This window comes from Eulemur rufifrons, chromosome 9 (genome assembly GCF_041146395.1).
Source record: "Eulemur rufifrons isolate Redbay chromosome 9, OSU_ERuf_1, whole genome shotgun sequence".
NCBI classification, from domain to species: Eukaryota; Metazoa; Chordata; class Mammalia; order Primates; family Lemuridae; genus Eulemur; species Eulemur rufifrons.
Window position 1 is genome coordinate 7,414,368 of NC_090991.1, and position 27,568 is coordinate 7,441,935.

The window sequence follows — 27,568 nt, forward strand, 5'->3', positions numbered from 1 at the left end:
GTTAAGCAAACAGCTGAATCTTGGTAAGGACAAAGTTTACAGCCTTTTAACTTTCCCTGTTACCATCCCCACCCATCCCCAGCTCTGAGGTAGCCTCAAGAACCGACAGGCCACAATCACAGTGAAAACCAGCAGCCTGGCAGCCACTGGCGACTGTGCAGTGGAGTGGGAGCACCTTCAAAGCCCCATTCCCAGAAAGTTGTCATTATTTTTCTTAATTATCTTTTTTTAAATTTCAATATATTTGGAAACACAAGTGTTTTTGTTCTATGGATGAATTGTGTAATACTGAAGTCAGGGCTTGTAGTGTACCTGTCACCAGAATAGTGTACATTGTACCTAATGTGTACGTTTTGATCTCTCAACCCTCTCCCACCCAAAAATTGTCATTATTTTGCCTCTCTAGTGGTTTCCTGGAAGACCTCACTCACAAGTCTGTCTTATTTGATATGAGTCGGAACTCAACCAAGGCAACAACCTTTCCCCATGGGCATTTGTTGAAAAACAAAGACAACTGCTTAACACTGTAGCTTGCCTGAGACAGTAGATGACAGTGGAGCAAATAATAGGCTAACCAAAAAGTTTGAAAGGACAAGTTAGAAAGTGGGATGTCCACAGGGGGCTTGGAAAACCTCAAAATCTAAAAGGCCATGCCTATGTGTAGAGCTGTGCACATGCTCAAGGAAGGCTTGAGAAGGCCACACACTCTCACTTCTAGCTAACTTTGACGTTCTGTCTCTGTGAGACACCATCAAGCATACCAACATATACATAGTGGGAGTTTCAGAAGGAGAGGAGAAATAAAGGGCCAGAAAGAATATTTGCAGAGAAAACTTGAAGAAAAACATTAATCTACACATCCAAGAAGCTCAGTGAAATCCAAGTAGAATAAACTCAGAGATCCATACCTAGACATATTATAATCAAAGTGGTGAAAGATAAAGACAAAGAGAGAATCTTGAAAGTAGCCAGAGAAAAGTGATGCACCACTTACAAGGGGTCCTCAATGAGAATAACAGCTGATTTCTTGTCAAAAACCGTGAAGGCCAGAAGGCAGACAGATGACATAGTCCAAGTGCTGAACTAAAAGACTGTCACCGAAGAATTCTATATCCAGCAAAATTGTCTTCAAAAATGAAGAAGAAAGTAAGATATTTTCAGATTTTAAGAACAGAGAGACTTCATCACTACCAGCCCAGCCCTTCAATAAATACCAAAGGGAGTCCTGCATACTGAAAGGAAAGGACACTCTACAGTAACTCAAGCCCATATAAAGAAATAGAATATTGGTAAAGGTAATTGCATGTGCAAATATGAAAGATAATATAAATGCATGTTTGTTTATCATTTTTATTTCTCTCATATCTGATTTAAAGGACAATTGCATAAGGCAATAATTATAAATCTGTGTTGATGGGCATCAAATGTACAAAGATGTAATCTGAATGATGCAAACAGCACAAAGGAGGAAGAGGGAATGGAGCTATATAAGAATAAAGTTTTTGTATACTATTGAAATTAAGTTAGAATTAATCTAAAGTAGATTTTTATACATTAAAATGTTAATTGTAATCCCCAGGGCAATCACTAGGAAAATAATTCAAAAAGATATAGTAAACAAGAGAATTTAAATGCTACACTAGAATATACCTATTAACACAAAAAAGACAATAATGGAGGAATAGAAAAACAAAAAAGACATAAACATATAGAAAACAAGCAGCAAAGTGGCAGACGTAAATCCTACTTTATCAGTAATTATACTAAATGCAAATGGATTAAACACTACAACTAAAAAGCAAAGATTGGCAGAATGAATTTTTAAAATTAAACTAAAAAATCCCACCATGATCCAACTATATTATGTTAACAAGAGACACACTTTAGATTCAAAGACACCAGTAGGTTGAAAGTAAACAGAGGGAAAAAGATGTGCCATGCAAGCAGAAACCAAAAGAAAGTTAAGAGGCTACCTTAATATCAGACAAAATAGACTTTATAAGACAAAAGATGTTACTGGAGAAAAGATAGAAGAGATAGAAATTATAGAGACAAAAAAGAACATTTTGTGATAATAAAAAGGTCAATCCATCAAGAAGATATAACAATTATAAATGTATATGCACCTAACAAAAGAGCCCCTAAAATACACAAAACAAAAACTGACAGAATTGAAGAAAGAAATTCAACTGTAATAATTGGAGCTATCAGTCCCCCACTGATAAGGGTGATTGCAAATGGTTTCTTTTTGGGGGTGATGAAAATGTTTTGGAATTAGACAATGATGATGATTGTATAACTTTTTAATATACTAAAAACCAATGAATTATATACTTTTAAAACACTGGTTTTATGGTATGTGAAAGAAAAATATTCTAACCCTCCTTCTATTCCTTGCCATAAACACTCAGTTCTGGGGGGGGCGGGTAAGGGAGTCCTCATGGTTTACCTTAGTTCTGTTACTTATCAGCCTCTAAAGAAACTGAAGAGGTACATCCTTCTCTTCAAGTAAATTTCATGAAAACAAACCAAACTCTGTCCATAGCGTAAGGGGCTTAGAGTCACATGGACACAAAGAATCTGTGAATCGCTCTGAATCAACATTTCCCATAGTATGTTCCACAAAGCACTAGTACCCTGGGAAATGGATACGTTGCAAAGAAAAGGGTTCTGTGGTCAAATAAATTTGGGAAACACTAGATTAAATAAAGTTAAACTGTTTTCTTTTCTGCTAGGACATCTCATCTTCAATGGGCTTATGTATGTTGTAAAGTGTCAAGCCCAGAGTATGGTAAGCACCATTTCCCAAATTTATTTTACTAAAAGACCCTATTGCTCCTCAGGACTAGTAGGAAAAATTGCTCTAGACAGCTCTGTTGAGACATCTCAGATCACAGGAAGGCCTCATCTCGAAAGCCACAGAATGGTCAGGTCCCTATTACATGAGTAAGGACAGAATGTAGCTCTCTCCTCAAAAAGTCAAAATGCTCTAGAGGGTCGATGAATTTGCATACGAAACTAAAAAGAAAAAGAAATAGGACATAACCAAAGCCTTGAAATCTAAAGCATTTGCTGGCAGGAACTGTGTCTTAATCATCTTTAAATCCCCAGCACCTAGCACGACATCTGGCAAATAGTTGCACTCAATATGCTTATGAAATGAATGAATGAACAAACTAGGAGAGAATCAAGCTCCAAAGGGATTAATCTGTACATGATAAATAGCTTTTGGAACTCTGCTTCAAGAAGTGATTTAGGCTGAAAAAATAGAAATGTGTTTTCCACATATCAGATGCATTCCCTCGTGTTGCCGAGAGAACCTGGAAGAGGACAAGCCTATAGACAGCCAGGCCACCCTCGTCTCTCTCCCCTTGGATCCTCTGACAGGGGTAAGGTTGACAGGCTGGGCTCTGGGTCTGATCTAAAATGGCTCTTCTCATGCTTTTTGTCCTCAGGCTGGGACTATTACAGAGGCTAAGCTGAAGGATCTGACACCCCCCATGCCTGTGATGTTCCTCAAGGCCATTCCTGCAGATAAGCAGGATCGCCACAGAGTCTACTCCTGTCCTGTGTACAAGACCAGTCAGCGGGGACCCACCTATGTGTGGACTTTCAACCTGAAGACTAAGGAGAATCCATCCAAGTGGGTTCTCGCTGGAGTAGCCTTGCTTCTCCAGATTTAGCTTCCTGCAGAGGCACTGAAAAAATAAGGAAAGAGGCTGGGCTGGAGGCTGCCCAGAGGGACAGGTGGGTGATGGGTGACCACAGAAGATACTTAAAAGGTAAGAAATCATGAGCACCCACACTTCTGTAGAATTCATCTATGGAACATGGAGAGGAGTGCCTGACATGAGGCTGAGCTGGAGGAGTGCAGGTCCAGAAACTAGGGGAAGAGAATTGCGTAATGCTGAACCTTCCCTAATAAAGTGATTTATTCTTCAACTCTGTCTGGTCCAGGCTTTGTGAGCTGCTGAGTCATAAACGAACGTAAAGAAACCAAGAGAAAAAAGCTGCAAACACATGAGCCCTGTCCTTGTTACACAACACCATCCTAAGTGCTCTTGTTCCCAGCTACCCCGTGCAGTCCTCAGGCCAGCAGCACTGGCATCACCCGTGAATCGGAATCTCCATTTTAACAAGCTCTCTGGGCAATCTGTATGCACACTCCAGTTTGAGAAACACTACCCTGGATGAGAGGTCAACAAAATTTTTCTGTAAAGAGCTAGACTGTAAATGCTTTAGGATTTGTAGGTCATAATGTCTCTGTTTCAACTACTCAGCTTTGCCACCGCAGACCAAAAGCATCCATAGACGATAAGTAAATTAAGGAGTGTGGCTGCATTCCAATGAACTTTATTTACAAAAACAAGCAATGGGCCATATCTTGTTGATCCCTGCTGTAGAGGATAAGGAAGTATATACACGTGGTATTTATCTTTCATTAATTCACACATCTACCCATTACATTTTTATCTAACACCTACGTGATACAACTGTGAACCAGCGAGCAGGTTGTTTTTCTGTGTCTCTGTCACCCTTCAGATCATTTAAGAGGGACCCAAAGAGAAAACCTTCCCCTAAAGCTTTTTAATCTAAAAGTTTTCTAGCTTTTCCTCTGGGGAAGAAATTTTCACTGGAAGCCCAAAGTGTTCCATGGTTTTGACGAGTTTTAAAGAGCTCTATGAGGCGGACTGTTTGGCAAGAAAAGTCTAGAAGCGCCCAATATTCCTTCCAGGATCATTATTCCCTCATGTCCTTGCATAGACTTAATTTTTGGATTAATTACTATTTAGAACAGTGGTTCTTAAACATGAGCAGGCATCAGAATCCCACAGAGGGCTTGTTGAAACAAAGATTGCTGGGTCCCACCCTTCAGTATATTTAATTCAATAAGTTTAACAAATTGCCAATGCTGCCAGTGTGACACTTTGAGAACCCCAGATGTAAAACCTCAAATCCCACCATCCTACAAATTTCTGCTATGCAGAATATAGAATCTAAATAATTCCTTCATGATTTTCCTGCTTTCTTCCCCTGTCTTTCCTGTACTCCCTTCAGTGGGGCCTTATTCCTCATCTTCATGCGCTAAGGGAGTTAACAAACTCCTCCTGGAATCCAGGAACTCCAACTTGGGTTTCGTCCCTCCTCCCCCATCAACCAGTACTTTCTGTTGTTTGCCAGTGTCTTAGTTTACTGCCTATAGATTAATCTGTTTTGGGGGAGATAACCCTGTCCTTCTCATTAGCATCATCCTTCCTGACCCTCACCCAGAACAGTACCATAAGACCAGGCAAGAAGAGGACCAAGATGCTGGAAGGTGGAAGTCTCACTACAGAAGGGTAGAACGATTTGAGGCATGTCACTTTTGAAGACAAGGACAAGTGTACAAGTTAGATATATGTGTTAATAAACCTCTGGACAGTATTATAAATTAGATCAATACTATTGATTTCTTCCTAACACCCACAGACAAAATGAGATTATAATAAAGATAATTCTAAAGCATAGAGCACTTTGGTAAAGTTTCTGGCCAAGTGGGATGCCAGGAGAAAGAACGGCAGCTTGGGGCAAGCTATCAAGTGGGAGGTAGGCTCTGAAAGAGGACACCAAGGACAAACTTACCTGAGATAAAGGAGTGTCCAGCACTACCCAACCTCTCATAGCCTGAGCATTAGGTTAGTACTTTCCCATTACTATTCTGCTACATCATAAATTTGATTAGGTTTATACGGGCTGATCTTGGAGCTCAACTACCATTTAGGGTTTTCTATTTAAAAAAGTGCTTTGAGCTATAGTCAACACACGGTGGACACTTCAGACACAAATAAGATAAGTGACTCTGCTAAGTTTATTTCAAAAAAGGTGCAGCTGAAGATAATTTTTCACCCGTATGACAAAGAACACACGTAAGCTCACTGGCCCTCTATGCTTCTCCCCTGCTCTAGAGCACAGTTCTAAAGGGCTGATCTGAGGTTCTTTCCATGAGCAATGCCTGCAGCTAATCCAGCTAAAACTGGATCTCCAACTAAAGACATTTTTCCAATGGGTCCAAAAGGAAAGATGGGCTGCAACACGAGAAGTATTCTTTCTCCTGATGCAGAAGCAAGAAATTAAGCCATCGTGAAATCCAGTATATCCTCCAAGTTCAAGACCATTGGAGAGGTTCTCTCCTCTCCAGTCCATGAAAAAAAGAGAAAGCAGGGACATCCTCTCAGAGATGGAATTCCTCCAGCTGGAGCTGAGTATTTTTTAAAGGGACTGTGAAATAGAAATGGGCCAAGACAGTTTGTCTGACTGACTATTGAAAGGGCTTCTTTCCTAAGTGGGATTTCTGATGTTTGTCAAGGCTCGAGCTCCAGCTGAAACTTTTCCCACAGTGGGAACATTTATAAGGTTTCTCTCCTGTGTGAACCCTCTGATGTCTATTAAAGTTTGATCTTTGAATAAAACTTTTCTCACAGATGGGGCATTTATAGGGTTTCTCTCCCGTGTGGATTTTCTCATGGTGGCGCAATCCTGAGAAGTCACTAAAGCCTTTCCCACAGTAATCGCATTTACAGGGCTTCTCTCCCGTGTGAGTTCTCTGATGCTTCACAAAGTCTGAACTCCGCAGAAAGGCTTTTTTGCAGATGGGACACTGAAAGTATGTCTCTCCGGTGTGAGTTCTTTGATGAAAAACAAGCTGAGAATTCCTATAAAAGGTTTTCCCACACTCCCTGCAGGTGGGGAGCTTCTGGGCCATGGGGGCTCTCAGCTGCCCTTTCTGGGGGGCGTCTCTCTTCTCCTCAAGCCACATGGCGGGCAGTTCTGGGTGAGGATTAGACAAATGCTGACTTAGTTGTTTCCCAGAATTCCTTTCTTGAGAAGAGAGTTGTCCCCCTGGCCCTTCATCCTGAAGGTTTTCTGGAGCCTCAGGGAGAGTCTCTCCTTCTCCAAAGCACCCTGACTCATCCTCGCTGAAGAAGCCCCTCAGGGAAGCCTGGGAAGGTGTCCCTCCTGAGGCCTGACAGGAGGCATCCAGAGGTTCCTGGTCCCTGTGATTTTCCAAGTTTAGGTTCTCTTTGTCATTCTCTTGTCTATCTCCTAAAAGAAGAAAGATGTGAAATGATTCAAGGAATATTACGCCTTGTTTTCTAACTCACATGTCAAAGACAGGGTTCATCAAAAAACATTCATTCTTTTTACCAAGAGAGCATTAGTGAGTGAGGAAGAAATAATCATTCAGCCTGAATGCCCGGGACTCACCTCACTTGCCCAGAGCTGAGAATTTTTAAATAACACATGAAGACCCACAGAGTGCTTTTCTGGCCCCTCCATTAATAAGTAGCACATGTTTCTAAAGGCCCAGGAAAAACAAGTATTTTATATGCAAGTATTACTTTAAAAATGATTAATTTTTATCTGATTATATAAAAGACAAACATGATCACTGAAAAAAATTTGGAAAGAAAGAAAAGTATCCAGAAGAAAACCAAATCAACCTCAACTTTACTACCCATAGACAACAACTATGAGCATACATTTCTAGTCTTTTTAACTTAACCTACATGTTTGCATGTATATGCTATTTTCTGACATAACTGATATTATATCGTATTTATAGTTATATATCCAGCTATGTAGCATTTAAGTTGTAAATGGTATTGATCAATTTAATATGGATTCTCACATTCACAAGAAACCTAAAAATCCATGAAATGCATTAATGTATAATTTTACTACAGTTACAATGCAGTGAAGCTATAGTATAAAAGTGAATCTCTCAGTCTATGTTTGAATCTAGCATTTACATATGCTTTATTAACTCATTAGCAGCTAGGTTTGTTTTTCTCATCATAACTTTGGTTTTTGGTTATTACCATTTAATGATGCACATGGTAAAGATTTTTATTTTGGCGGTAGGATTTTCAACTTTTACAAATTACTTTACCCCTATAGATCTAAAGAAGCTATTTACCTTTCTCTTTCGTATATTAGTGTAAGACACTAATTATCTGCCAGAGATCTAGGCATCTGCTAGAGAACTAGACCTGAACTTGTTAGTTCACAAAGCCTTAGAACATATTCGTCTCAAATGGCAAAGCTACTTTCTCTTGTCTTTAAAGAAGCCTTTATAAATATCATTTTGAAGAACTGAGTAATGGCCCATCATAAAGATGTCATAATAAACACACAATTTACTTAAGAATTCCCCTGCCATGGAAATCTAAGTAATTTATTGTGTTTTTGCTACTATAAATAATGCTGTGATAAACATTTTTCCTCATAAGTTTTTCCCCACATTTCTAATCAATACCTTAAGTAGAATTACTGTGTCAACAGGCATAAAAGGGCTCTTGACACCTACTGGCAACCCAATTTCCAAAATGACTCTGCCATGCTCTGGTATGTGAAACTGGGCAGAGAAGGAGGTGAATAGTCAGTATTAAGTACTGAAGTATATTCAATACTTAAATATTGAATATTTTAAAAATATATGTCATTTAAATGGGTGAAAAATGGTTTCTCTTTGTTTTAAATTTTAATTTGTAAGTTATGAAAGGATGAATCTTTTTCACATTTATGAGCTATTTTTCATCCTAAGACTGCTGCCTATTTTTTAGTGGGAAAGTCATTTTTTCTTACCAACTTGTTTTAACTTTTTCTATATTAACAAAACAAATCATCTATCTCTCATGGTCATGAAAAATGTTTTGCACCAATTTAGTTACCCTAATTTTGTTTGGGGTTATTTTCATATGTAGAAGTTGTGGGGTTTTTTTCTTTTTAAATATATTCAAGTCTACGAATCTTTCCTTAATGATTTTTTCCATTGCTTTTATGCTTCTAGAAATCTTCCCTACCAAGACAAAATTTGAGTATCTACTGACCTTTTTATTATTTTATTTTCATATTGTATCTCTTTTTAACCTATTTCCAACTCATTTAGGTATATAACGTAACAAAATCTAAACCTATTCTTTTTCCCAAAGAGTCTCTTTTCCCAGCCCTGCTCATTGAAGAACAGTGCATCTCCACGGACTTGTGATGTTTCCTCCCTGAGCATATGTTAAATCCTTATATTGACCAGAATTTCTTTTGAGGCTCATTTTTCTGTTCCATTGACCTATGTATCTATTTTTTTTTAATTTAATTGTTTTAGAGACAGGGTGTCACTCTATTGCCTGAGCTAGAGTACAGTGGCACAATCATAGCTCACTATAACCTTGAATTCCTGGGCTCAAGGGATCCTCCTGTCTCAGTCTCCCTAGTAGCTGAGACTACAGGTGAGCACCACCACCCTGGCTAATTTTTTTTATTTTTTGTAGAGACAGGGTCTCGCTGTGTTGCCAGGTTGGTCTTGAACTTCTGGACTCAAGTGATCCTCCCACCTCAGTCTCCTATAGTGCTGGGATTACAAGAGTGAGCCACTGCAGCCAGCCTATACATCTATTTTTATATCAGTATCATCCTATTTTAATGATTTAACTTTAACATAGATTGTTAATATTCATAGATCGAACATTCATGAAACATTCTTCTTTTAAATTTTTTTTTTTTTTTTTTTTTTTACTATTCTTACATGTTGTATTCTTCTAGATTAACAACTTAGGAATCATTTTACCAAATAATTATTTTAATCCCTCAGGATTCTGATTAGAAGTGTAAGTATATGGCTTTTTGAGACTGGCCCCCTGCTGGCCTGCTTTAACTAGGAGCTGCTCTTCCATGTGGTCAAACAAAACAGCATATTCACTCTCGTCTGTGGCTCTGCCCCTGGAGTGAGTCTAGATCTGGCAGGCTGGTGAATTACTGTACTTTTCAGACCAGGCATTTCCCATCTGGTTACTGTGGCTTCCACACTCATCCGGGGTCTCTTCCCCACACCCCTGGACTCCTGCATTGACTTTCCGCAGGCTCCTCTCCTCTGAGTGTTCCCTCACAATCTGTCCTGCACATTGCTCCCAGATCCATCAATATGTGGAAACATATCCTTTCTCTCAAGAATCTACAATCACATTTTTTTTTTTTCTTTTTTGCCTATCAAGGCAAGCTGGCCTTGTAGACTCCCCAGTCTGGTTCGAGGTAGGACCTAATGGGGTCATGTCAGCAAGTGGGATGAAGGAAGAAAACAAACAAAAAACAGAATGAGTAGAGATATAGTACAGTATATATCACAAATAAGATCTGACTGCAAGGGGGTACACAGGAAATCTCTGTACCTTCTACTCAATTTTGCCATGAACCTAAAACTGCTCTAAAAATAAAGTCTATCCAAAAATAAAATCCTACTGCAACAAACTCTAAGGCAGTATTTTCAAACTTTTCTGACTACTACCCATAGTAAGTGCTATGCACTAAATTGTGATCCCCCAAAATTCATGTTGAAGCTTTAGCCCCCAGTGTGATGGTATTTGGAGGTGGGGCCTTTGGGAGGGGATTAGGTCTAGACGAGGTCATGAGGGTGGAGTCATCATGATGGCATTAGTGCCCTTACAAGAAGGGACAGGAGAGAGCTCTCTCTGTTGAGACACAGCAAGAAGAGCGAAATCAGCAAGCCATGGAGCACCTTACTCTTAGATATCCTAGCCTCCAGAACTTTGAGAAATAAATGTCTGTTGTTTAAGCCTGTGGTCCCCAAGCCCCCACCGGTCCTCAGACTGTTAGGAAGCTGGCCACACAGCAGGAGGTGAGCAGTGGGCAAGCCAGGGAAACTTCATCTGTATTCACAGCCGCTGTCCATCGCTCACATCACTGCCTGAGCTCCACCTTCTGTCAGATCAGCGGCAGCAATAGATTCTCATAGGAGCGTGAACCCTACTATAAACTGTAAACTAGGCATACAAGGGATCTAGGCTGTGCGCTCCTTATGAGAATCTAATGCCTGATGATCTGAGGTGGAGCTGAGACAGTGGCTAGTGCTGGGGAGCGGCTGCAAATACAGATCGTCATTAGCAAAGAGGTGTGACTGCAAAGAGACCAAAATAAATCGCCGTCTCCCATCACCCCCAGATGGTTGTCTAGTTGCAGGAAAACAAGCTCAGGCTCTCACTGATTCTTTATTATGGTGAGTAGTATAATTATTTTATTATATGTTACAATGTAATAGAAATAAAGGGCACGAGAAATGTAATGCACTTGAATCTTCCTGAAACCATCCCCTCCCATCCCCCAGTCCATGGAAAAACTGTCTTCCATGAAACCAGTCTCTGGTGCCAAAAAGGTTGGAGACCTCTGGTTTAAGCCACCCAGTCTATGGTATTTTGTTCTAGCAGCCCGTGCTAAGACAGAAATAAATACATTTATTTGAAAATACGGTACACACACCTATTTGAAACAAATATTTCCTGAAACACTACCCACCCCTACATCTGATACTTTTTATTCAATTTTATTGTTTTATTTTTTTAAATGCTGGTTGAACCCTACAAAATGATTTCACAACTCACTAATTGGTCATGAAAGGCAGTTTGAAAAATACTGTTTCATAAGGAATCCTGTGTAATAGCATAATGATAAATATATTGCTTAAAGTTAAAATCATGTGTCTCAGTTGATGATTGCTCTCTCTGTGGTATATTAGCAAAGAAAATAATTAGATCCCACTCAGGAGAAAGAATATAAAATTCCCAGAATTCCCAGCCTTGGTCCTTTTCTTCCACTAAGGTTCTGGGATTTATTGTATATGTAAAAGAGTGTGTGTGGGGGGGGGTGGGGGCAGGTGGGGAGTCGGCAGTTAGGTTTTACATAACTGCAATGTTTAGAAAGTATAGAAAGCAAAGGATGACTGCTATCATACAAGAGAAGAAGTTCAGATATCTTCTTCCCTAGTCTTAAAATATATGATTCACATGATGTGTTTGTCGATGGGTACATAGAGATGAGATAAAACATGGTTTTCTGTTTGTTTCATTTTATTTTGCTGAGGGTGGATTGGTTACTTTTCACTGTAACAAGAATAAGAAAAGTATAGTTACTCTGCACCTTCTTGGTAGGAAGGTTAATAATGGCTGCTACATAATCTTTTTTGTAATGGAATTCTACCCATATCTGTTTTTTATTTGTTTGTTTGTTTTAAGAGATGGGGGTCTCACTCTGTTGCTCAGCCTGGAGTGCAGTGGTACAATCATAGCTCACAGCAACCTCAGACTCTGGACTCAAGCGATCCTCCTGCCCCAGTCTACAGAGTAGCTAGGACCACAGGTGCACACCACCACACCTGCCTAATTTTTTTTTATTTTCTGTAGACACAGGGTCTTGCTATGTTGCTCAAGCTGGTCTCAAACTCCTGACTTCAAGCAATCCTCCCACCTCGGCCTCCCAAAGCACTGGGATTACAGGCACGAACCACCAAATCCAGCCAAATTCTACACATATCTGTATTCATCTTCATCTGCAAGATTGAAGATAGCAGATTCATGTGTGGTCTTCCTTCCATGGTTAAAAATATGTGTCAACAGCCCTATAGCCAGAGACGTGGAGACCCAACCTTGATATTCAAAATGGACCAGCCAGATCATGGTTAGTTGTAGCCAGTGTTATAGAATACACTACCCCCATCTCCCCCACTTACCTCCCCTACCACCTCCAATTTAATGACAGGTCATAAATGGTTCCAGACCAATGAAATATCACTCACCTATGCAGGTGGGTCTTGGGAGCTTCTCGTTGACATGAAGGTGCAGTCCTGCCAGCTCTTCCCCGTATTCTGCAGAATTAGTCAGGTCAGGTCTGGAAGTGGAAATGCCTGCTACAGAGAGAGATAAGCATGTAGGCCTGTCTTTCAAAGGAGCACCCTAAACATGAAGGAAAATATGAAGGCTCTGGAGGCCACTTAGGAAAACTCATCTTAAAACTGTGTGGGGGGCTCATAAGATACCAGTACCCACAAGATGACCAAGAAGGATATAAGGTAAAGGCCACAAAAACAAGAGTCTGAGCAGGTCACCCAGAGGGCCTGTAGACCACCTGGCAGGCTGATGCATGACTGGCACCCCACCTGTGGTTGGCTGGGGCAGCATATTCAGTAGAAAAGAGCATGGACTCAGAGCCAGCAACAAACGAGTTCCATTGTAACTCAGCACTTACGAGATAGATGACAGTGAGCAAGTACTAATCTGATACTCAATTTCATCATCTTTAAACTGGGAATGCCATCACCCATCTCAGAGATTAAAGAAGCTACTGTATGGAATGCACCCACTACAGGTCCCAGCATACGAAAGGAATACTTTCAATACGAAGAAGCTCTTACTATACATAACTCTGCCATCTCCAACTTGCCCCAGTTCCCAACTGTGTCTGCACGATTTCCTTCACCTAGAGGCTTTAAGTTGAGCAGACACTTCTATGAACACATGGAATATGCCTAACAGTGTTCCAGTCCTTCCATCAGGCTAACCCATCCCCTCACCTCCTGACACCATTTTCCCATAGTTCTCCAGCATGAGATCCCAGTATTGCTCCTTTTGAGTGGAATCTAGGTGTCTCCACTGCTCCTGAAAAAAATACAACACCATGACTCCAGTGAAGGTTTCTGAACCTGCTTTCCCTGCCAAAGGAAAGGTGAGAAGAAAGAAATGTGCTGTGGGACCCTGGCCATCGGAAAGTCTAATAAATCACGGGAGCGCAGTTTAAGGGGCAAAAAGGCCAACACGAATATGACAGTCCCTACATCAGTATTTCTTGCCCTGGTTAGAAGATATTTAGGCTTTAAGTTCTGGTTTCGTTTTTTTTTTTTTTTTCAGTTGCATGTATTTAAGAGTGGAGAACTACAGAAGGCAGGAGCCTTTTCTACACTGTTCTTTTTTTTTTTTTTAACTTTTTCAACTGCTTTTAGTAGGAGTCTTTGAACAGTAAGAGCCTGATATTCTCACTATTAATTAAATTCTGAAAACTGAAGAGGGAAAAGAAAGAAATGTAAAAGGAATTTGTTGAGAAAACAAGTGCAAATCAGTGAAAACATGGGAGGAATCGACAATGAAGTCAAACGCATTGGAAGCCTTGCCCTCAAACAAAGACTGGTGTACTCAGAGAAGAGAAAGATGCTGCGGCCACACACACTTGGAAAGGTCTGCGTTTAGGGTCTAACATTAAATCAGTTTTCTTCCCAGTTAGTTGGAAATTGATGGGTTCTTTGGAGCAAGGTGTCCCCCCATTAGTCCCCAAAGGAGTTCTCTTTTCTTGTGGAACTACAGACTAAAGACTTAAAACTGGGAAGGCCATATAGCTAGGGTCTGTTTTTGTGACCTCAAATTTTAATCGCTCCACCAAAAGGCCAACCGTTAGAAACAAAGATTGTATAGCAGAGTGACAAGCAGCCCATTCTGCAGAGTTAGATATACTGGGTTTCAAGTCCTAGCCTTGTCACATTCTAGCTGTACGGCCTTGAGCAAGTGATTTAACCCTTCAGAGTCTCAGGCCTCACCCAATGAGAGTACTGAAATCAAAATATTGTTGGAAGATTTGGGAAAAATAATGCAGTATCACCTGTTTACACAGCATACGGTACTCGTCATTCATAGCATTCATCACAGTTTATTAAATATTTATGTGTGTATATTTATGTATATGTGCACACACGTAAACATTTGATTGATTATTGCCTCTACCAGCAATGTAAGCTCCGTGAGAAAAGGACTCTGTCTGCCATACTTTCCACTGTACTTTCAACTAGTCCCCAAGACCCTGCCAGGGCAGAGTAGGCACTCAATATACGTTGTCAGGGTGAAATAAAGCCCTTAGCAAATAAGTCCTCAGTAGACAGTATATATTATTACTGTCATATGCAGTCTCTCAGACTCACTCCAAGGGTTTGCAGAGACAATTAAAGGATTCTGCACCACTTTCAGGAACCCCAGAATTGATAGCCATGCGTTATGTCATGAATAGCCAGGCTTCGGGGAACAGAAATGAGGAGACGAATTAGGAAGTCATCTTCCTATTATACATAATATACTACTACTCAGGGAAAGCAAGAGGGGTTGGATTTTTTAGGCTGGAAAGGATAGGACAGGAGCCTGAAAAGTGACTTCAATACATTTAACTATATAGTCAACTATTAATTGTAACATTTTAATATGAATTTTAATTTAAAATATGTAATTTTAAAAGTATAAACTGCTAGCAGCTTATTTTACTAATCTTCTGTGAATGAGGCTATTTTAACAACCCTCTGAAAATAGCCAGTTTGAACAAACACTGCTGAATATAGGCGTTCTCAGTCTTTGCGGTCAGAGCACACAGACCCTTGCTTCAGTGCTAGCAGTGAAAGGGATGCGAATGCCAAGCACACTAATATCTGACTGGGCGGCTGCCTGGCTTGCTGGACACAGGGCCCATTCCACAGGCACAAAAACAGTAGCTACTAAGATCAGTACAAGGCAAAAAAAGGATACAGCCACCAAAGTCAGCCACCAAGAGTCATACTCAGCTCATTCAAAAACCAGAAAAGTTGCTTCAGGAGCCTCTGACCAGGGTACTTCAAGCTTAAAGTTACAAACTTACTTAAGGAACTGCTAAGAAGCTGGGGATACTTGAATAAAACCCCCTACTTAAGAGGCAAGACACCAACAACAGTCATCTTGCCTTTTTCTCATGTTTATAAGAGGAGAAAAAAACCTAACTTTCTATTCTGGAAGGACAGAAGTATGAGATTTGATGGAGAAATTTTATCCCTATTTTTATGACGAACTAGCACCATCTTGTGGGTTTAGGAGATATTACCACAACTGACTGACTTGCACAAAGTTATTAATACTTAAACTGAGTTCCTTTCCTTTAAGTTTGAAAACACGAGAATGCGAGTAAATACATCCCTAGAGTCTATGTGAGGTTCCATCTCACTCATGGTTTCTAATAGTGAAGTACTAATTTGCAGTGATAATGATACCCTATCATTATTCTGGCATTATTCATGAAGTTCCTAATTTACTAAAGAGGTTAGAAGGAGTGATTATTTACATTTAAAAATTCCCTTTACTTTTAAAGGAGTCCACTAAATATCAAGGTTTTTCTGATGCAGACAATTGTTGTTAGTTTGGGGGAAGGATATTCAGATTAGGTAGGGATATTTTTGTTTGTCTTGAGTGGTTGCTAATCAGTTATCAGCTGAATGTAGGGAATTACAGACACACACACACACACACAGGCGCACGCACGTATATGTATATGTAGTTGTAAATAATAAATTGGTACTGCTGAGAATTTTGAATCTTTTGATTTTAAGTCATCCACAACAGGGTACCTTAAAAGCAGCAAGAAAGGTACCCTCGATTCACCAAAAAGGTATATCCCTCCCTGTTACCTCCCCTTTTCCCTCCCTCAGGATAAACTGTGACATTGGTATTTTAGTCTTTATGTCTCAGACCCTCTTCTGAAGCACTGTATTAAGCATCACCTACTGCCTTCTCTATTTTCACCTTCACTCTAAAGCTGTGGTCCCCAGCCCCCAGGCCACAGATGGGTAGCAGTCCGTGGCCTGTTAGAAACCGAGCCACACAGCAGAAGGTGAGCAGCAGGTGAGTGAGCAAAGCTTCATCTTTATTTACAGCCACTCCCCATCACTCATATCACCGCCTGAGCTCTGCCTCCCCCCACCAAGTCTGTGGAAAAATTATCTTATTGTCTTATTGTCTTCCATGAAACCAGTCCCTGGTGCCAAAAAGGTTAGGTATCTTGCAAGGCAATTCCCAAGAAGAGTTCCCTCTAGGTTTTGAACAATGTTTCAATTAAGGTGCGTAAGTTCCTGAAAATTTTTATTTTTACCAAATTGAACTTTGCAGAGTTGTTAACTAGATGATCAAGATAAACCTGTAACAGAGACTTTTGTCTACAGTAAAAATGAAGTAACAGAAACTAGATTTACCTTCCTGCCTGAAACTGAAAAAGAGGACAAAATATATGAAACAATGGTTTTCAGACATTGCGCATTATGCAGAGCAGAGCAGAATGAGACCCCTGAAAGTGGGGAAACAAATGAAGTGAGATAGTTGTCCAAACTCACTACCTACAGAGAGGATCCCGGCAGCAACACCAGCAACACAGGAAGGGGGAACCCAGGTCAAGCCAGGCAGCCTCCCTGAGTTGAGCAGAAGGAGTTCTGAGTCTGAGAAGCCCAAGATGGTGAGAGACAGCAAAATCAGAAAATCAGAGAGGAGGGAGCTGCACAAAGAGGGAGCTCTGGAGATCTACAGAGGGTCTCCCTTAAGTCTGGGAAATAACCACCCAGAAGAATCAGAGGAAATAATCCCCTGAGCTCACACAGTGCTGGAAATTGTTCAGATTTCCTCCAGTGAGAGTGGAAAACCTGGTACCAGACAGACTATTCAGAAGGGTATGACCTCGGTAGCAGGGAAAAGTTAATCCTAGACTAAAGGCTTCTCTGGTGCCATATAACAAACTATGTGCAAATAACTTAACAGCATCCCAAAGCAAAGCTTGAGAACATTTATAGAAATACAAAAATATCCTGCACCCAAGAAGGTAAAATTCACAATGTCTGATATCCTATCAAAGATTACCAGGCATACAAAAAAGCAAGAAAACTCATCCTATAATGAGAAGATTAATCAATCAAAACTGACCCAGAACCAATACAGGTGATAATCAGTAGATAAGGATATTAATACAAATACAACTATATTCCATATGTTCAAGAAGCTGAAGGAAAGACTGAATACATTAAGTATAGACATGAAACTTCTAGAGATGAAAAATACATCTGAGATGAAAATATACTGGATGAGAATAACAGCAGATAAGATACAGAAGAAAAGATTAATGAAGACATAAAACTAGAAACTGTCTAAAATGAAACACCAAGATGTTTAAAAAGAAAAAAAAATCAGTAAGCTATGGGACAATTTGAAGAGCTCTACTATTAATATACATATATACATTATCATTATATACATTCCACATGTATTATTCTCCAAGTCCCCAAAGGAGAAAAGAGATAACGGAGAACAGAAGAAAAACAGAAGAAGAAATATGGCCAAAAATTTTCCAAATTTGATGGAAACTATAAACTCACAGATCCAAGAAGTTCAATGAACCCCAAGCATAATAAAGATGAAAATGACTGCATGGCACATCATAATCAAATTGTTTTAAACCAGTGAGAATATACTAAAAGAAGCAAAAAAAAAAAAAAAAAAATACATTATATGCAGAAGAACAAAGAGTACATTTGGCATGATTCCATTTTATACAAAATTCTATAAAATGCAAACATATGGTAGCAGAAAGCAGATCACTGCTTGCTTCAGGAAGGAGAGGGGTTGAAAAGGGGCAAGAGGGAAAATTACAAAAGATAAAAAGGAAACTTAAGAGTGTAATGGATATGTTTATTATTTTGACTATAGTCATGGTTTCACAAGTGTATATGTATATTAAAACTCACCAAATTGTAAATTTTAAATATGTGCAGGTTTTTGTTTGTCAATTATATTTCCACAAAGTTAGGGGGGGAAAAGATTCACCTGTTCCACTTTAGATATAATCATTCAAAATCTCAAACTGACTCCTTTATGGGCAGCCTAGACTAGAAAATGAAGTAGTCTTTTCTTAGCATAACCCAAAGGTAATAAAAGAGGAAAGATGACCACTGACAAGATTTGCCTCTTCACAGCAACTTATACCTTTTTCCAGAGGCCAAATTCCATTATTCAAGATGACAATTAGAAAATATTCTGGCTCGAAAGAAATATTGAAACTCAGGGGTTCATTACACATTTACTATAATTGTTACCCTAGCTAGACCCTCCTCTCTGTTCCACTTCTGACACTGTGTCCCCTTTCAATCCTCCTGAGTACTGCTACACCCTTGAAGCCTGGATTACGGGTAAGAGAAGCAGGGAAACCCAGCTCACCTGGGGTGCTGTTGGGAGAAGTGAGGCCCCGAAGTCCTGGTCTCTGAGGAGCCTGTCCTCAGGCTGGGCAGGAAGCTGGGAAGCAGCCAGAACTAAAGTGAGAAAAGGAAGTTTTCAGAATCTAGATGTCTCCCTTAACCGCTCCCCAGAGGGCACAGATAAAAATCTTTACAAATTAGAATGATATCTGCTCTGTCATTCACATTTCAAGGATTATGTTTACCTCCCTAACAAACTCCAACTCCCTCCAACCTTTCAGTCTCACCCGTATTTTCTCCTACCTCCATCCTCAGAACCCAAATCCAAATAGTCTGGCCCAGTCATAAAGTAGCTTAAAATACAGACTTTGAATCTCCAAATCAGAGTGGTTTATTCAGGTCTACACTGTTTCCAAACTTTCCAGAGACACAGCAATCTGAGCAATGTATCATTTCAACTTACACTTAGGACTACTAACTACAGTCCCCAAAATTCTCCAAGAGAGCACCACACACCACCATGAATAACAGCCCTTACCCAATTCTGGTTCCGTATCAGATTCCTCTTTCACGATGTGGCTCAGAAGCTCCCCAGGCCCTGAGGGTGAATTCTGAAGTCCCAACTCCTGAGGCACCACTATGAGATGGGGCTCCGCTTCCTCCACTTGGCAGCTTGGAGACTCCATCTTCTCTGATAAGATTTCCTGTCCTAGAACTTGGATGCTGATCTAGAGACCATACAGTACCAATTACTGAAGGACCCAGAGCCATGATTTCTAAAAGATACGAAGCAAATCCTCTACAACAGATCATAAGACAGCCTTCAGGGGCATGGAGTAGAGAAAGAGAAAGCAACTTTGATTTCTAGTCCAGCAGGAATCAGTGACTCAGAAAGCACGAAAAGCTGAGGCCTGAACCTGGGAGACCTTCAGGACATGCCACTAATGTGCTTCTACTGGACAGTCCCCACAAATAAAAACTCAGGTGTCTCTTGAACAACTTCTCAAACATTCTAGTCTAAAGAGGAACAGGATGGGAGACTTTATCTTTAATCCCCAACAGCTAGACAGTGTTGAGAGTCAGAGAGAGTCTTAGAATTAGGTGAGGTATGGGAAAACCCAGATGTGATATAACAAGAAATATTAATACATACTTGGTCTTTGTCCCCCAGTTCCTGGCACAGAGCTCCTAAAACCCTTATAATTTCCTGAGTGACAGGAATGAAAGCATCTTTGTTATTCATAATGAGTCCTTTTCAACCATACCTGAGTTTACGCTAAGTGAGGTGACTCTTTAGCCCCTAAATAGCTTCAGGACTGGTCTGATTGCCAGATGAACCAACCACGTGATTAAAGGAACTTCCAACCATACTGCCCGACTTCTGAGGAAGGGAGATTTAATCAACTGTGCTGAAATAGTGAAACCTCCATAAAAATCCGTAACTGGTGGGGTTCGGGAAGCTTCCAGGTTGGTGAACTCATTGAGGTTCTGGTAAGGTGGCATGCCAGAGGGCATGGACACTCCACACCTCCTCCCCTATACCTTGTCGAAAGCATCTCTTCCGGCCGGGCGCGGTGGCTCACGCCTGTAATCCTAGCACTCTGGGAGGCCGAGGTGGGCGGATCGTTTGAGCTCAGGAGTTCGAGACCAGCCTGAGCAAGAGTGAGACCCCATCTCTACTAAAAATAGAAAGAAATTATATGGACAGCTAAAAATATATATAGAAAAAATTAGCCGGGCATGGTGGTGCATGCCTGTAGTCCCAGCTACTCGGGAGGCTGAGACAGGAGGATCCCTTGAGCTCAGGAGTTTGAGGTTGCTGTGAGCTAGGCTGACACCACGGTACTCACTCTAGCCTGGGCAACAGAGAGAGACTCTGTCTCAAAAAAAAAAAAAAAAAAAAAAAAGAAAGCATCTCTTCCATTTGGCTGTTAGTGAGTTATATCCTTTATAATAAACCAGTAACAGTGAGTAAAGTGTTTTCTTGAGTTCTGTAAGTCATTCTAACCAACTACCAAACCTAAAGAGATAATTGTAAGAACTCTCGAATTTATAGGCAGTTTGTCAGAAGTACAGGTAGCCCCTGGGACTTGAAATGGCACCTGAAGCAGGGAGACGTGGTCTGGTGGGACTTAGCCCTGAACCTATGGGGTTGCACTAACTCCAGATAGCTTCAGAATAGAATTGAACTGTTGGACAATCAGTTGGTGCCAGAGAATCGGCTTTGGTGTGGATACATTTCGTGTCATAAGTGATAACAGAAAAAAGACAACACACCTGATGAGGACCCTAGAGGAGGTCTGTGCTTCGCTCACAAACCACAATACCCTCTGCTTACCCACTGCCACAGTCTCTGGGGGTCTCCCTTCAAGCTCTCCACCAGGGTCACTGCCTCTTCTCCACTGCCTGGACACTGTTTCCGAACCCACATCTGGATCTCCCCGGGCAGGATGGTCAGAAACTGCTCCAACATGAGGATCTCTAGGATCTGCTCCTTGGTGTGAACCTCTGGCCGCAGCCACTGGAAACATAGCTTCCGAAGTTGTCTCAGGGTCTCATGGGGCCCAGACATCACCTGGTAACGAAACTGCCTGAAAAGCTGGCGTGCAGTCTCAGAGCTGGAGAGTTCCTCTTGAAGGGCAGCATCTGGTCCAGAGAACTGGGAGTCCTCGGCCTTTGCCAATGATGGCAGCAGGCCTAGGGCCTGCCCCAGGTCAATGGGCATCGTCTGGCTGGGCAAGTCCTTTTAGGTGAAGTGCTTCTGGAGTGGAATTGTCTCTGGGGAGATCTGGGTCTTCACGGGAACACTAAAAGGGAATGAGATTGAGTACTATACAGAGGAAGGGGACAGACATATTTTCAGAAAGAACAATACCTGAGAAGCCTTGAAGTCAACCATGAATCTTCTGAAATTGCTCAGTGAATATACCATTCTATTTTTAAAGACTATAAACTTGAAGCCTCAAAGCAAAACACTGATACCATACCTAAACAGCAACCATCACCCTGCTCATTTTATAATGGTCTCACTTGGTCCTCAAATGTCTAGACCAAGAAGAATGAAACATACCAAATGAGACATTTTCACTGTAAGTTTCCAGGTAAATGGCTCTTCTACAAAACACTTCTATATCTGCATCTATGTATATCTGCATGCTAAAAAATAACGCTGGACAAAGACATTCATGCCCTAGGAATAAAGGCTACTGTTGAAATGATCAGATGTTTCCATAACAAATAGGAGGTTGAAGAAAAAAAATTAAGACTTCCCAAAAAGGCATAATGAAATTTCCAAGTGACCTCTTTTGAGAGCCATGTTGAAAATAGGTCTATCTGAAAATTTTTGAAAAATGTGTGATACCTGAAACTTTCAACCTTTGGCTTAAAGAGGGTTTAGAACAAGTACTGACTACCTCAAAAATACTCCTATGGCCTTGAAATATGTAATCACTATTTTATGTGAATGGTATCAAAATTTAGAAGACTCCAACTAAGACAGTGAAAAGAGAAATATTAAATGCCAAAGTTAATATTAAGATATTTTAAAAGGATCATGTACTATTTCTAGTTAACTTTCTTGCAGGTAATTCTAATATTGGATTATTGGGTAAATCTCTAAATGTTATGAAGGGGCTGAAGGTCATGATTTCTTCATAACACGAATCACAACAATCAAAAAAACAGCGAATCACTTGGGTGTCTGGCTTAATCAGAGGTCAGTACAATACTCCAGCTTTCAACAGCTGCTTATTTCTTGAGGTATAAGAAGCAGTGTCCTCATCCCTACCACTTCACCCAAATAATGTATACTACATCAGAAAATCATTTAAAACACACACAAAAAGTAAAAAACCAAATTTTTCCAAAGATCCAAAAAAGAAGAGATCAAAAGAATTATAATTGACCTTGGAACAACATAGTGGTTAGGAGTGCTGACTCCCATGAAGTCAAAAACCTGTACACAACTTTTGACTCCCCCAAAACTTAAGTACTAATAGCCTTCTATTGACCAGAAGCCTTACTGATAACATGACCAGTTGATTAACACATATTTTGTATGTTTTATGTATTATATACTATATTCTTACACTAAAGTAAGCTAGAGAAAGGAAATATTATTAGGAAAATTGTAAGGAAAATATATTTAATATTCACTAAGTGGAAGTGAATCATCATAAAGGTCTTTATCCTTATCATCTTCACATTGAGTAGGTAGGCAGGAGGAGGGGGAAGAGAGGAAGGAGGGGGAGGAGGGACGGGAGGGAGGCGGAGGGAGGAGTAGTTGGTCACGCTGTCTCAGTGGTGGCAGAAGTGGAAGAAAAACACACATAGTTCAAACCCGTGTTGTTCAAAGGCCAACTTTAATATCACATTTTTTATGTGGACCTCACTAAATTTATTTTTTGTTTAAAAAGAAACCCACATATTTCATTCATATATTCATGCAGCATTCAGTGTGCTAGAGTGACATATATTAAATGCTTGGGGAACTGTTTCTGGCCATGGCAGAGTAACTGGTAATAAAGACTAGCTCACCCACTGGAAACAACTACAAACCTGGAGAAAACATACAATGCAACTGTTTTCAGGCACTGGACAACAAGGCAGGCAAGAATGTAGTCTCTGAGAGAAAAGAAATTCATGAGCCCCAGGATCATCCTGGATGTCTGCTTGGAAACAATTACCCAACCACAGCGCAGGTACTGAGCTTAAGCAGAGCACAATGGTTTCACTAAGGTGAGGAGGCAGAAGTCAGAATCTGAAGCTACTGAAGTGGCTGCAAATTGAAGAGCAAGGCAGAGAGGGAGCTGTGGGGACGGGGACAGAAGTATGAATGTGATTTCCCCTGTAGGCCCTTAGCCAAGGGATGGACTGCACATGAGCAGGGTAAACTGCAAGAATTAACTGAGAGAAGTTGCTACAGTGTTAAGAGCAAAGCAGAAATACGAAAGGCCAATTGGTAATGAGAGACACTGGAGTTTTTGACCATCCAGGGTAGAAAGACCTCATTAACACGAAAGGCATCCCAAGATATAAAAAAAGCTACATGTTAGGAGTAAAGACCACATCCTAGAGTAAGGCCTACTCTAACCTGCCCAAATAAAACCTCAAATCAAGCCTTAATAAGGTCTACAGATGAGACCCAGCCTAGTGGTCTAGTCCCATCAACTTAGAAGGATTTGGGAAACATCTTGGACTTTCCAAAGAATTGCTCTATCAAACCATAAAACTAAGCCTACCCAACCTGAAAGTGATCAGTCAGTAAGTGAACCACCTGCTAACACAAAACATCAACACACTCTTCAGAGGAAGATAACTGAACCCTTGGCATCTACAATGTGTCATCCATAATACCCAGGATGCAAGCCAAAATTACTAAATACGTAAAGAAACAGGAAAATGTAACCCAAAGTCATAGGAAAAAGTAGTCAAGAGAAACCAATTCCAAAATAGCCCAATGATTTAGAGAAAAGCATAATTTTAATGAGAAAAAAAGATAGGGACTTTCCACAGAGAAATGAAAACTAAAAAGAAACAAACGAAAATTCTAGGAAAAAGAAAACCTGCAACACAGAATTCTAAATCCAGGAAAAACGTTCTTCAAAAACAAGAATTAAAATACTGTATACAGTTTTCAGATAAACCAGGAGACTTTGTCACCAGTAGATATGCATTACAACAAATGCTAAAGGATATTCTTCCAGTAGATGGGAAACTCAGATCTATAGAAAGGAATGAAGAATACTAAAAATGGTTAATATTTGACGAATAAATATAAAATATTATGCTTTTTTATTCTAACTTCCTTAAAAGGCAGCCGTCAAAAGCAAACATAATGACATATAACAATGCAGCACAAATAAAAGATTAAAATAGCACAAAGGAGGGAATAAATGGAATTAATCTCTTGTATTATTATATTTGTGAAGTCCAAAGTGAGAAACAGGAAGTGGGAAGTGGGAAGCAAGTGGTGGGGGAGTGTCAGGTGGGCAATGGGAGTACAAAGGTGTTGAGAGGTAGGAAATGAGAAATACGAATTGTTGGATATAAAGTGGTACAATATTAAAATAGACTTTGATAAGTTAAGTAAACTTCCATAAGTGAAGGATGTATATTGTTAGCTCGAAAAATATTATAGAAGAGATATTGCTAAAAACCTAATAAAGGAATAACAAAAAAAAAACCCACCTCAAAAATCCAAAATGTGATAGAAAAGGAACAAGAGAGAAACAAAAACCAGAAAGGTCAAATGAAAAGCAAGACAATATGGTAGACTAAAACTCAACCATATCAATAACTACATTAAATGTAAATAGACTAAACACACAATTACAAGGCAGAGATTGTCAAATTTTAAAAAGGAAGATCCTACTATACGCTGTCTGCAAGAGACATTTTAAATATAAACAGGTTGATAACAAACAGATGGAAAAAATACTCTATGAACAGCAAACATATGAAAGCTGACATGGCTATATTAGTATGTGATCAAGCAGACTTGAAGACAAAGAGAAATAGAGAGACCCATTATGAAAAATGGGTCAATTCATCAAAAATATATAATTGCTGTGGCTACATTAGTACTGAAAAGTAGATTTCACAATAAAGAGAAATATAGACATTTCATTACAATAAATGGGTCAAATAATCTAGAACACATAATAACCCTACATGTGTATGTACCTAGTATCAATTCTAAAGGGACAAATCTTCAACCATAGTTGGAGATTTTAACATCCTTCTTTCAATAATTGACAGGACAAGTATATATAACAAAAAACAAAAAAAAATCAGTAAAGATAAAATCGGAACAACATTATCAACCAACTTGCCCTAGTTGACATTTACAGAACACTGGACCCAAAATTGTAAAAAATATGTTCATTTAAAATATGTAAGAAACACTCACCAAAACAGACAATCTGCATAATTAAGTTTCCAAAGACTGGTATCTTAGAGTATATATTCCCTGACCACAGTGCAATTAAATTAGAAGTCAATAACAATAGATATCTGGAAAATCTCAGTTTATACAAATTATTAAATAACACTCCTAAATAACACGGTCAAAGAAAAAAACCACAAAGGAAATTAAAATATATTTTCATAATGAATGATAATGAAAACACAGCATATCAAACTTTGTGGGAAACAGCTTAAGTATTGCTCAGAGGGAGACTTAAGTTTCAAATAAATATCGGTTTAAAAAATGAATATACAAAAATCCTTCACTATGTAAATCTAATCTATTTGGCTTTTGAGTTTCAAATAACAAGTAGCAAGATTCCAGACAGCAAGATACTGATCTGTAAACTTATTCAAATTTATTCAGTTCCTAAATTAAGACAGCAGTTTAGGTAACATTTAAGAGAAATGACATTTAGGAAAAACTATAGATTTTATAAATTATTTAAACCTGATGTTAACAATTATTATGCTCCCAGGCAGGGGTAAGAAAAATGTCCCAATTATTCAAAGTTAAATTACTTTATAGAGTATTAAAATACTTTATAGAGGGTTTTTATCCCAATGACTTCTTGAGGATCTGCTCCCCCATTAGTTAGGAAAAAAATTTAAGGTTATCACAGTTGTATACTTGCTACACTTAGGAAAGCTTTAATAAACAGAATGAATTTTTAAACGTACATTCTAGGTAAGTATACTTGATATACACACACGAGTTACGAACATGGCTACATATATAAGTAACCATTCGCGGAGCACCTACTATGTATCAGCACATTGGGCTCTGGTCTTGTCATTTCCAATTCTCACAAACACCCTGGAAAGTAAGTATTAAAGTTTACAGATCAGCTAGCCCAGGCAACATAGTGAGACCCTGTCATTAATTAATTAATTAATCAATCAACAAATCAGGAACCTCTGAGGCTCCAAAGCAGCAGCCAGATTCAAACCAAGAAAGCTCGAAAGCCTTCGTTCGCTTTGGGGAGAACAGCTGCCAACGTTTGGTGATTTGTGGGTTGTCACAAGCTAGGGGGAGCTACTGGCACTTAGCGCACCAAGACCCGGGCAGTGCTGCCCATGGGAAATGTAGTCTCTACCACGCGCCCTTCAAAGACCGACGAGGGAGAGACCCCAGGCATCTATCCCGTCGGGTTCCCTCCTCCCGAGGCTCATTTTCAGCCTTTAGGGGAAGACAGAGGGGAGGAGCCCGTTTTCGGTCCAGCGCAGAGACCCGGCCGGAGCGCCCGGCGGGGCCCACAGGCGCAGGAGCGCGGAGCCGGGTCGGGGTCCAGGCGAGCCCACGCGCCCAGGCTCTACGGGCAGCCCCGGCAGCCCCTCCCCCGCCTTCGCCAGGTCCCCGCGCGCGCACGCTCCCAGGCGCACGGGCGCGCGCGCCCGCTGGCCTCGCCCCAGCTGTTCGGGGGCCCAGCCGAGTCCGGCGGGGACGCGGGTGGCGACAGGCCTGACCCGTGGCAGCCGGAGGCCGGGCCCGCCCAGCCCGCGAGCTCACCTCAGCCCGCGGCGCCGGCTCCGGGCGCACTTCCGGGAGCTGGGCGACTGCGCGCGCCTTAGGCGACCGGCGAGCGACGCGCGACGCTGGGCGGGGCGACGAGGCGGGGCGACGAGGCGGGGCCGAAGCCGAGGCCGAGGCTCCGATTGGCCGCCGGGGCTGCTCCGTCCCGCCCTGGCGCCGCGGCCCACAAACCTCCGCCGCGCCGCAGGGCGGCCCTAGCCAGCGCCGCCGACGGTGCCGGCCTCCGTCCGCGCGTGGAT

At 40.6% G+C, this 27,568-nt stretch overlaps 2 protein-coding genes across 4 annotated transcripts in view; one reads left to right on the top strand and one right to left on the bottom strand.

The window, feature by feature from the left end:
• DNAH9 (dynein axonemal heavy chain 9) overlaps nucleotides 1-3,683 on the top strand; it is a 306,203-nt gene extending 302,520 nt beyond the window's left edge. Inside the window, exon 69 of the mRNA XM_069483261.1 lies at nucleotides 3,456-3,683. Within this exon, the coding sequence (XP_069339362.1) occupies nucleotides 3,456-3,683 (228 nt within the window). The remainder of the gene's footprint in view (nucleotides 1-3,455) is intronic.
• Nucleotides 3,684-5,825: 2,142 nt separating this feature from the next.
• On the bottom strand, nucleotides 5,826-27,349 carry ZNF18 (zinc finger protein 18). 3 transcript variants are annotated; one of them, XM_069483262.1, is made up of 8 exons: nucleotides 27,306-27,316; nucleotides 26,559-26,612; nucleotides 21,168-21,636; nucleotides 19,368-19,557; nucleotides 18,852-18,943; nucleotides 13,394-13,478; nucleotides 12,620-12,730; nucleotides 5,858-7,083 (listed from the first exon to the last, which is right to left on the bottom strand). In XM_069483262.1, the coding sequence occupies exons 3-8, from the start codon at nucleotides 21,552-21,554 to the stop codon at nucleotides 6,299-6,301; spliced, it is 1,650 nt and encodes a 549-aa protein (XP_069339363.1). In that variant the 5' UTR covers nucleotides 21,555-21,636; nucleotides 26,559-26,612; nucleotides 27,306-27,316; the 3' UTR covers nucleotides 5,858-6,298. The 3 variants fall into 3 exon arrangements, with proteins under 3 accessions (XP_069339365.1, XP_069339364.1, XP_069339363.1); XM_069483264.1 differs by lacking the exon at nucleotides 26,559-26,612 and having other exon boundaries at nucleotides 5,826-7,083; nucleotides 12,620-12,727; nucleotides 27,306-27,349; XM_069483263.1 differs by lacking the exon at nucleotides 26,559-26,612 and having other exon boundaries at nucleotides 5,826-7,083; nucleotides 27,306-27,349.
• Nucleotides 27,350-27,568: the final 219 nt, after the last annotated feature.